Here is a 10,157-nt window from a genome sequence, read left to right on the forward strand (position 1 = left end):
AATTCAGATCTAGAAAATATTTGTAATTGGACTCCACACTTTTCAAAACTACAAGCAAAACAAACTTTGGAAGACTTCTAGAAAATTCAGTTTTTCTTCCAAAGGTAATGGTGGTCATTATGGCCAAACGGTTTCATCAGACCACAGAACATCTCTCCAAAAATAAAGATCTTCATCGCTGCATCTGCAAACTGGCCTTTAATGTTTCTTTTGAAGTAAAGGCTTCTTCCTCGCTGAGCGGCCTTTCAGGGTCCAGGACAGTTTAACGGTCGATAATGAATCTGTCTTACCAGCTTCAGCAGCATTTCCACAAGATGTTTGGCTTTTCTGTGGTCTATGTACTCATTTTGGACAAAAACCCATTTTCTAAGACACCGGACCTATCAAGTGACAAATCAGAGGTTTTCTTCTGAATTTGAAGAAAGTTACAAAAAATCCTTTAGGAATGTTATTGCTAAACTTTCTGACATTTAACAAATAGGAATTATTCTGTTAATTGTAACTGACCAAAAACAAGAGAAGTTCTGATTTAACTTCAGATAGAAAGAAATGAGTTTGTCTCTTGTGATTATGTGAATGTAAACTTGTGGTTTCAACTGTATCTTCTGAAAGAAGAAAAAACAAAGTTTGGTGTTATATTTGTGAGAATGTGTGTGTTCCGTAGCTACGTCTCCTCTGTACAAGGACTTATAAGTCCAGTTTACAGTCCACACAGGATGGACACTCTGTAGGCGACTGGAGGTCAACCAGCAAAGTGAGTTCCTAATGAAACAGATTGTTGCCTACATAAGCACACACATACACAAAAACATAAATCCAAAAATTAAAAAAAAGGCTTTAGCTTTCTAAAAATATAGCAGAGCTTCTCCTCAACTAGTCCTAATCTCTTACCTTTTAAAATCGCGGTGATCCGGCATCAGTCTGATCTGTTGGTGCTGGATGCCTTCTTCTCTACTAATGTGCATTTTCTTATTTTTTTTCACCTATTTTTTTTATTCTTCTTTAGCGGTCTATCATCTCATAACTCCTAACATAATTCCTACCTCTCCTGTCTGGCTTCTTGATGGGCTTAAAATCGACAGTGTTGTTAGGAAATACTAATTTCCAGTCTGAGACCTTGGTCTTAAATAAACAATGAAATTGGTTACATGAGCATTGTAAAAATTCATGTCTTCATAACAACTCAGTTTTCAAGGAAGACAGGTTGTGTAAATATCCAGGATATTATTTAGAATTGTCCAAATTTTAATAAAAAGAGACAACTGGCAAGTTCATTAAATACATACTGACAAGCATTAATTACACAGAAAATGTAAGAAAATATTTAATAAAATAAAAAATAACATGCAAATGAACACAGATATAAGAAAATGAATAAACTAAAGAGAAATGAAATGCAGACAATGAAACGAGCATAAGAATGAAGAAGGCTTACCTATAATGGAAACATTCAACGTGTAAAATGTCATTATTTCAACTTTTACATTTTTGTATTTAATTTATTTTTATAGCGCATTTATTCTGTATAAACTTTCATCACAAAAAAATAAATACAGATGAATTTAGTTTTAAACATGATATGCTTGTAACTATAAGAAGCAATAAAATATGGTGAAGCAGAATCTTTGGCGAAAACACTAGCGGCATTGATAAAGGTTTATTTTTGGTTTCCAAGGTAACCCTAACCCCGCTCACTCCAACCAATGTTTGAACTGAAGTTACATTGTCCAATCAGGAACCGTTTACAATTTAAGTGAAACCCTTCTCATCCAATGGCGTGTAGCAACCGTTAAGCAACGTTCCCACCCACCTCCTAGGTTTATAATCCTCTGCGTGGAGTAGCGCACCAACTTTGTCTGTTCGTGAAGGGTCACAAAGTCTTTATTTCGACAAAATGAGGGAAATTGTTCATCTTCAAGCTGGCCAGTGCGGGAACCAGATTGGAGCCAAGGTTAGAAAGTATTCATGCTTGAAACTTCGGCCTAAATTCGTTGGGATACCGACTGAAAAATTACTTAGTTTGTTCGCGCTGCTAAATAACCAACAGCTTGCTCAGCAGGAAAAAAGCTAGCGTAGCTGTTAGCTGAAATGCTATCCATTACTGTTGGCTTGCGTTGTTTTCAGTAAATCTCTCTGCTCAATTAGTTAGTTTAATATTTTTCTTCTCTTTTCGGTTGTAGTTTTGGGAGGTGATAAGCGACGAACACGGTATTGACCCCACCGGGGCATACCACGGGGACAGCGACCTTCAGTTGGATCGTATCAACGTGTATTACAACGAGGCGTCAGGTTGGTTCATAGTTTGCTCCATAGTTGTGTACTATTACTTCAGTGGAGGTCCAAGTAATTCAATATCTCAAAGAAACATTTTAGTACCACGACCGTCCACCAGAGGGCCTGGCCTTTACGTCACCGGATTTCAATTCAATGGTTACTAGTTGTTGGCAACAGATAACCGGTTGCTACAACTTTTCTCCCACATGTTGCGCACACTGGCTTTTATAATTAGAGAAAATAAATTATTATTGCAGTTAATGGAGAAAATGTTTTTCTTTCTATTTTTTTATACTTTAGTCCAATTTACTTTTGTCTCATGTAGGTGGAAAGTATGTCCCTCGTGCTGTTCTGGTGGACTTGGAGCCGGGCACCATGGACTCGGTGAGGTCTGGTCCTTTTGGACAGGTGTTTAGGCCTGACAACTTTGTTTTTGGTGAGTGCATTGCTTTAACATATTTACATTTTATTTGCATAGAGCAGCCACACAAAACAGGAAGATTGTCTATTTTTTGTATTTAACAAATCCACAGAGAAATGCGAGCCTTAATGTTAAATATGGTGCAGGTGAACTGAAACAAGCTGATATTATTTCTGTTTTGAATGAGGCTGAAAAGGAAAATAATCCTTTAAACTCACTAATAGATCTAATGTTGACCAGGAAGGAAGGAAACATGAAGCAGTCTGAAGGGAAAGGACTCAATTTAGTTCAGGTTTAAGAAATCTGGATTGAAGATGAAATCATAAAACTAGTCAAATCTTTACAGTGAACTTTGACGACCAAGTCATGATGGTCCTAATACAAGTAAGCGTTTATTCTCTACTTGGGTCTGTTCCAGGTCAGAGCGGTGCTGGTAATAACTGGGCTAAGGGCCACTACACTGAAGGAGCGGAGCTGGTGGACTCGGTGCTGGATGTGGTGAGGAAGGAGGCGGAGAGCTGCGACTGCCTGCAGGGCTTTCAGCTCACCCACTCCCTGGGAGGAGGCACCGGCTCCGGCATGGGCACGCTCCTCATCAGCAAGATCCGGGAGGAGTACCCGGACCGCATCATGAACACGTTCAGCGTGGTGCCGTCGCCCAAGGTTTACATCCAGCATTCAAATCAGTTCAGATAAGGTGCTCTGCCTCAAAGCTGCTTCCTCTGGGTCCTTAACTAGGCTCCATTGTTCTCTGTAACCCCGCCCCCTCCTGACAGGTGTCAGACACCGTGGTGGAGCCCTACAACGCCACCCTGTCCGTCCACCAGCTGGTGGAGAACACTGATGAGACCTACTGCATTGACAACGAGGCGCTGTACGACATCTGCTTCCGTACGTTGAAGCTCACCACGCCCACCTACGGCGATCTGAACCACCTGGTGTCGGCCACAATGAGCGGCGTCACCACCTGCCTGCGCTTCCCCGGTCAGCTGAACGCCGACCTGAGGAAGCTGGCCGTCAACATGGTGCCGTTTCCCAGACTGCACTTCTTCATGCCGGGCTTCGCCCCGCTGACGAGCCGAGGCAGCCAGCAGTACCGGTGAAGACGCTCAGTCCAGCCTTAGATTAGGATCAACCCCACTGTTTTAGAAACTTCCTTTTAACTGAAGGTCTCTCTTCCAGGGCCCTGACAGTCCCTGAACTCACCATGCAGATGTTCGACGCCAAGAACATGATGGCGGCGTGCGACCCGCGCCACGGCCGCTACCTGACGGTGGCGGCCATCTTCCGCGGCCGCATGTCCATGAAGGAGGTGGACGAGCAGATGCTGAACGTTCAGAACAAGAACAGCAGCTACTTCGTCGAGTGGATCCCCAACAACGTGAAGACGGCCGTCTGCGACATCCCGCCACGCGGCCTCAAGATGGCCGCCACCTTCATCGGAAACAGCACGGCCATCCAGGAGCTGTTCAAGCGCATCTCGGAGCAGTTCACCGCCATGTTCCGCCGCAAGGCCTTCCTGCACTGGTGAGTCCAATGCAGCGATTCATAGCGGCGTGCTGTACATCACACAGACACTGACGTTGTGTCGTCGCAGGTACACCGGCGAGGGCATGGATGAGATGGAGTTCACCGAGGCAGAGAGCAACATGAACGACCTGGTGTCAGAATACCAGCAGTACCAGGAGGCCACGGCAGAGGAGGAGGGAGAGTTTGAAGAGGAGGGAGAAGAAGACCTGGCCTAAGCAGCCGCCATGTTGCTTTTCCTCCTGATCTGCAGTTACAGTCAGGAAGCATTTAGGTCAAAACACTGAAGTTGTGCTAAACAGCAGCAGCTTTACTGCTTCTGAGATTGAAGGATTTTCTCAGGCTCAGCTTGAAACATGTTAGATTTTACATTAGAGCTATATCTGGAATATACATATTTGAAATGTGTAAAACTGATACAACTTGTGATGTTAAAGTGTAACTAACCCTGTTAGAAAGCATTAAAGCAGGCAGAGCCAAAAGACTCAGCCAAGGCTGAACGGTAAGCCTGTTATATTAACATAGTTTGCTGGATGATAAATTGTCCCAGAAGTTATTGTGATAAACAATTATGTTCTTGTGTTCAGACCGTTTTCAAGTAATATCAGACAGTCATACTAATAATGTAAGAACACATCATCAAATTTCATTAAACTTTAATTACTAAAGAATATTTAACATTGGAACTGGAAGACATTTTAAATATTCAAAATAAATAAAACAACCAAAACTTCAAATGAAATGAATGCTGAAGTTTCTTTAAACAAAATTACCCTTAAATAAAACAGGCTAGTTGAGACCAGACTGAAGACTTTAGTAGAAAGAGACACGAGAAAAACAATTGATGTAAATGGAAATTATTGAACGTGTTTTAATTTATCATGTGACGAATTGATTTATTTGGACAGGCTTGGTGGGCAGCGCTGTGGTCAGGATGACAGAAGCACTGTTGACTTATCCAGTTTCTTGCCTATTTATTGTTTTGTTTGTTGCTTTTCCCTTCAACTCCTTAAAATTAGACAAATGTGGAGTTTTGTGTTTCACCGTTCAACTGAAGGAGACCTGAGCACTGAGACTGTGTTACTAAACAAATTTACATGATTTATTGAAAAACAGATAGAACCCTAAATAACTATTTTAAACAATTAAGACAAGAAAGTTGATTTGGGGTTAGTTACACTTTAAACCTTTGAGTTCTCTGCCTGTGAGCTGATTGGTTTTTGCGTTGCCAGTGGGACTGTGTAGAACGGTTCCATTAGAAGTCAGACCCGACTCATGTTCACTGTTCATAGAACTTTCCTCCAAGCTGCTGGTTACTTCCTGTTACACTGACAAGTTCTACATAGTTACTGAGTTTAGTCATTTTCTCTGGAAAACTTATTTAGTTCACTGATTGCACTACAACACTGGAAATGACCATCAGTCTCTCTGTTACTTTTCTGCTTTTGTTCATAGATTTTAAATAAAACACTTTAAACTTGGTGCTGAAGTGTGGATCATTATTTTTGTCACTTATAGAAGCATAACAATTTTTTCCACATTCTCAAGGGTTCTGGTGCCGTCAGTGTTTGCAGTCCCACAGGGTTCAGACTGTTCAGCCTTCAGCTGGTGATTTGCTTTTAGACCAGCAGTGCTGTCAGTTTGTAGATGTCGTATAATGATTAAAAAAAATTGCCAGTCAAATGAACTGGAAATCTTGCCAGTTCATTTGACTGGCAAAATTGACTCTGAACTTGACATTGTAGTGAACTGATTGTTTTTATTTTCCTTTAAGCATTCATGAGAGATTTTTAAATCTGTAATGAATGTTTGTACTTTTGAAAATGGACTTGAATGGATTGAAAACTCAAGTCTGAGAAAATGCAGGAACTTTGCCTTTTAACAGTAAACAAAAGGCGTGTCTGTAGAAACACTACAGTCTGACTAGCATGTTCTGTCTGTTTTCTGCATGCAGACAGTAAACATAAAGCTGGAGACTCCAGGTTGATGGTGTCAGAATCACCTTTTAAAAAGAGGAAAACACGAGTCTGTTGACAAATCTAAAGACTCAAAACTATTTTCTGTTGCAGTTAATTTTTCATGGGGATTCAGTTATAAGGAGTTCTGTCCTACAGCAGCTTAATGTTTGGTGACCTGGAGTTGATGAACATGAACTGAAGATTGGATGTTGAACATAAATATGAATTATTAAACATAACAAACTGAACTAAATTCTATCTTTAAATGAATCTGATCTGTGGCTTGTTAATAGAAGTTGACAATCACTTGGAAAAACAACAAAGTTATGAAAGAGAAGAAAATACAGGCACATGACGTTCAAGAGGGAATTAATACGACTGAGCATGCTCTGTAGGGTGCAGGTATCCAGGAAGGAACTGCTGAAATATGAATACTTCTGTTCTGATCAAATCATCTGTGTATGTTTCACCAACTGCTTCTTGATCCAAAAATATCTGAATAATGCAATTCGCTATAATGCTTCTGCAGCACCACCATTTAAATGAAAGGGAAACATGAAGTCATGTGCTCTTCTGAATGAAAACTTCATAGTACTTGACGTGTAACTTTGAAAGATTCAGAAAACGAGTTTCTGAGTGAGTGAATGATTAAAGTACAGAAAAGATTATACCAATTTACTGGACAGGTTTTACCTGATAAAACATTTAGGATGATGCACAAAATGACTACTTCCCTTCATGTTTATCAGCCTTTTCAAAACAAACTGTTTTATGTATGTAGCCCTGATTACTCTGATAGCCTTTAGCTCGCTTATAAGCTGCTAACAAACACAAGAATAGAAGTTGCTGATGGCCAAACGAAGCTCCGTGCAGCTTGTGTTGAATAAAGTTCATTACTCGAAGCTTTTCAACGCTGTTCTCTTTACTGACACCTGGTGGCCAAAAGTATGAAGAGCAGCTTGAATCTACTAATGTGGATTTCCATAACTGATATAAATCCAGTCAGGTGGGTAGAGCATCCAAAGATTATACTTCACTTTAACATAAACTGTTGTTTCTGTGTCTCGTACATTTTACTTAAAACGAACCTGTTCTTCTTTCAGTGATGTTACTCACACTGGCTAGTTTCCTATCGGCTAGTACTGATACTTCATGTTAACAAGTAAAACATACGGTTTATTAAAACTACTCCCTAAAGTCAGTTGTTTCCAAAAAGTTACTCAAGTAAACGTAACTATGACCGACTCACCTGGTTGACCAACAAATTCTTCCACCTGAGCTGTGAACCTCTGCAGCTCCTCCCTGGTTACCATGGTTTGCTTCTCTGATAAATGCTGTCCCATCAGTCTAAGTGGACCTCCACCTCCTGATCAGAGATTTGTTCAGATCGGCATGTTGTTCCAGATCCTGTCCCTGATTGAAATGTCTCCCTGGTCTCCATGTTGCTGCTTGTTCTCTAACAAACATCTGAGGCCAGAAACACAACAGCTGGATTCTCTTTACTAATCATGTGACTTCTGACAGCAGTGGCTTGTTCTGGATCTTATTTAGGGTTATCTGAATAAAGGGAGGATCATGATTACAGTTTAGTGTTAATGTGTTGTTTTGCCTGTTTCATGCATGACCAGAGGATTTATGGTGGCCCCCCTCTCTCCACCCTGGAATGTTCTCCTGCTGGATTACTGGGTTAAAGCTGCTGGACTGGCTTATCTAGAGCTTCTGGCTTCAACATGAGGTCTGCTGCTCTGTTCCTGCTGATGCTCTGCTGCTCCGTTGGTGAAGGCCGAGCGGAGGTCTTTGTTCTTGCAGACGATGGCACCAGGACCGAAGCCCGGCCCCCCAGGGACCTGAGTGTCCTCTGGGAAGAGCTGCAGGGCCTGAAGCAGCTGGTCCTCAGTCTGAAGGGGGAGCAAGTGGAGCAACGACAAGAACTCCGGACTGTGGAGAGCCGGCTGAGGGACGGGGAGATGGAGCTGCAGAAGCAGAGCATGGATGAGCTGCAGGTGGCGCTAGACCTCCTGCTGACAGAGCAGACCTCTGGTCTGAGGAAGAAGGTGGAGGAGCTGGAAGAGCAGACCAAAGGTCAGACCTGTTGTTGTGTTTCCTGTTCATGTGCTTCATTAACCTTATCATCCTATTGGCTGATCATAGCTGTGATGAGCAGATGAAGGCGAGATCCATCAACCAGAATCCGTTCAGTTCAGTGTATTTGGACTGATAAAGGCAGAGAGTTCAGGTTCAATTCTATCCAAACCTTTTCCAAAAAAAAAAAAAAAAGTCTCAACTCAGCACAGCAACCTCTAAATCTCTGGTCCCGGTTCCACAAACAGAGTTCTGGTCCGCTGGGTTTTCTTTTGTGCGTGTAGAACATTCTAGAGCATCGTGCTGCTTCCTGCTGACAAGCTGGATGGAGATGTTGATTTCATTTTCCAGCAGAACTTGGTATTGGCCCACACTGCCAAAAATACCAAAAGCTGCGTCAATGTCCATGGTGGTATTGTGATTGATTGGCCAGCAAACTGACCTTTAACCCCATCTTCAAGAGGAAGATGATTTAGCTTTTTTTTTTTTCTTACAAAAACAAAGCAACAAAACTTTCAGTCTGCGGATGTTCAAACACTAAGAGACAAACCTCCAACTACCTGCAGCTGGAACTGCAGTGAAAAGTTGGTTTTCCACTCTATTGACTGAGTGAGGCTGAATAGAAATGCACACCGCACTTATCAGATTTTTATTTACGAACAGTTTTAAAGTCATCCTCCACCTTCTGTTTATTTAGCACATAAAACTGATCAAATACCTTATTCCATCAGAGTGGGTTGGTAAGATGACAAAACGTTTCAAACCGTTATGGATCCGTCTCTCAGGCGTCGTGACCCTTGACCCCAGACAGCTCTGACATTTCCTGCCTCGTTTGTTTCTCTCAGCTGAGATATCAGAGCTTCGGGCCAGAATGAGCCGCAGTGAGAACTCAGTGGAGATCCTGAAGAAGAAGAACTCAGGTGAGTCCCAGGGAAAGCAGGAAGCTGCTGGTGTGTGTCTGTGCGGCGCTGAGTGGTTGGTGCTGCTGCCTCCACAGCTGTTGCGGCTGAGCTGCTGTTCCTGCAGACCAGACTGAGGGCCAGCGAGAGCAGCGTGGAGCAGCTGAGGAGGAAGGACGCAGGTCATCATCATCATCATCATCCTCTCATACACCTTCATTACTTCTCTGGGTTCAGTGCAGAGCTCTACTGAAGTGCTCACACTCCCTGACCTTATCCACATTTCCTCACGTTCCGACTACAAACATCTTTGTATTAATTAGGATTCTTGGGTGACAGACCAACACATACGACTGTGGAAGCAGAAAAAAAGAAGAAGATAATTTAAAAACCGGAAAATATAAAAGATGTGACGTGACTTGCATTTCCAATAAACGTAGAATTGCGCAAATTGAAACTACAAAAGTGAATTTGCTTTATGGCAACACAATAATTTAGAAAAAAAACTCACGTTTTTTGATAACAGGTTTTTCAGTAACTTTAAATTGACGTATTTTTCAAAACTGCAATGCCAACACTTTTTCCCCGCTTCACACAAGTCACGTGATCAACAACTGGACATTACAACTGGCGAAAACGTCGAAGAAGACAACAGGAAGTTAAAAAAAAAAGACAACAGGAAGTAGCCACGGATATGAATACGGAAGTAGCAGGAGGAGGACAGGCTGTTTTGTTACCAGAGCTCTGACAGCATCACTCAGTTAATAAAAAGTGATGTGTCATTGTAAAGTGTTGAATCCATAACTCTTCTATAAAATCACTTTACATCTTCCTAGCCGTTCCCAAGGAGGCGGGGCTTGTGGCTCAAACGCCGACATTATTTCATTCCACTAGAAGCCCAGTGCAGAACTCCTGCATGACTGCAGTATTTTTGAAGATTCTGCCCAGATGATTTATGACGAACACAATGATTTGATTTTGTATTTGCAGTCCAGG

General features: G+C 41.9%; 2 protein-coding genes across 2 annotated transcripts; both read left to right on the top strand.

The window, feature by feature from the left end:
- Positions 1–1,809: 1,809 nt before the first annotated feature.
- Positions 1,810–4,945, top strand: LOC102236594 (tubulin beta-1 chain). The gene is made up of 7 exons (XM_005806843.2): positions 1,810–1,951; positions 2,181–2,289; positions 2,600–2,710; positions 3,114–3,358; positions 3,472–3,794; positions 3,878–4,222; positions 4,293–4,945. Exons 1-7 carry the CDS (start codon positions 1,895–1,897, stop codon positions 4,438–4,440), a joined length of 1,338 nt encoding a protein of 445 aa, XP_005806900.1. The 5' UTR covers positions 1,810–1,894; the 3' UTR covers positions 4,441–4,945.
- A 2,965-nt stretch (positions 4,946–7,910) lies between these two features.
- LOC111612226 (golgin subfamily A member 3-like) lies at positions 7,911–9,821 on the top strand. Its single transcript, XM_023352732.1, has 3 exons — positions 7,911–8,262; positions 9,108–9,182; positions 9,260–9,821. The coding sequence occupies exons 1-3, from the start codon at positions 7,911–7,913 to the stop codon at positions 9,412–9,414; spliced, it is 582 nt and encodes a 193-aa protein (XP_023208500.1). The 3' UTR covers positions 9,415–9,821.
- The last annotated feature ends 336 nt before the right edge of the window (positions 9,822–10,157 follow it).

Source organism: Xiphophorus maculatus, chromosome 19, assembly GCF_002775205.1.
Source record: "Xiphophorus maculatus strain JP 163 A chromosome 19, X_maculatus-5.0-male, whole genome shotgun sequence".
In the NCBI taxonomy this organism is placed as follows: Eukaryota; Metazoa; Chordata; class Actinopteri; order Cyprinodontiformes; family Poeciliidae; genus Xiphophorus; species Xiphophorus maculatus.

Coding starts and splice junctions, on each gene's coding strand:
- LOC111612226 (XM_023352732.1), top strand. CDS start 7,911: ATGAGGTCTGCTGCTCTGTTCCTGCTGATGCTCTGCTGCTCCGTTGGT. Junction 8,263..9,107: donor GCTGGAAGAGCAGACCAAAG/GTCAGACCTGTT, acceptor TGTTTCTCTCAG/CTGAGATATCAGAGCTTCGG. Junction 9,183..9,259: donor CCTGAAGAAGAAGAACTCAG/GTGAGTCCCAGG, acceptor CTGCCTCCACAG/CTGTTGCGGCTGAGCTGCTG.
- LOC102236594 (XM_005806843.2), top strand. CDS start 1,895: ATGAGGGAAATTGTTCATCTTCAAGCTGGCCAGTGCGGGAACCAGATT. Junction 2,711..3,113: donor GCCTGACAACTTTGTTTTTG/GTGAGTGCATTG, acceptor GGTCTGTTCCAG/GTCAGAGCGGTGCTGGTAAT. Junction 3,795..3,877: donor CGAGGCAGCCAGCAGTACCG/GTGAAGACGCTC, acceptor TCTCTCTTCCAG/GGCCCTGACAGTCCCTGAAC.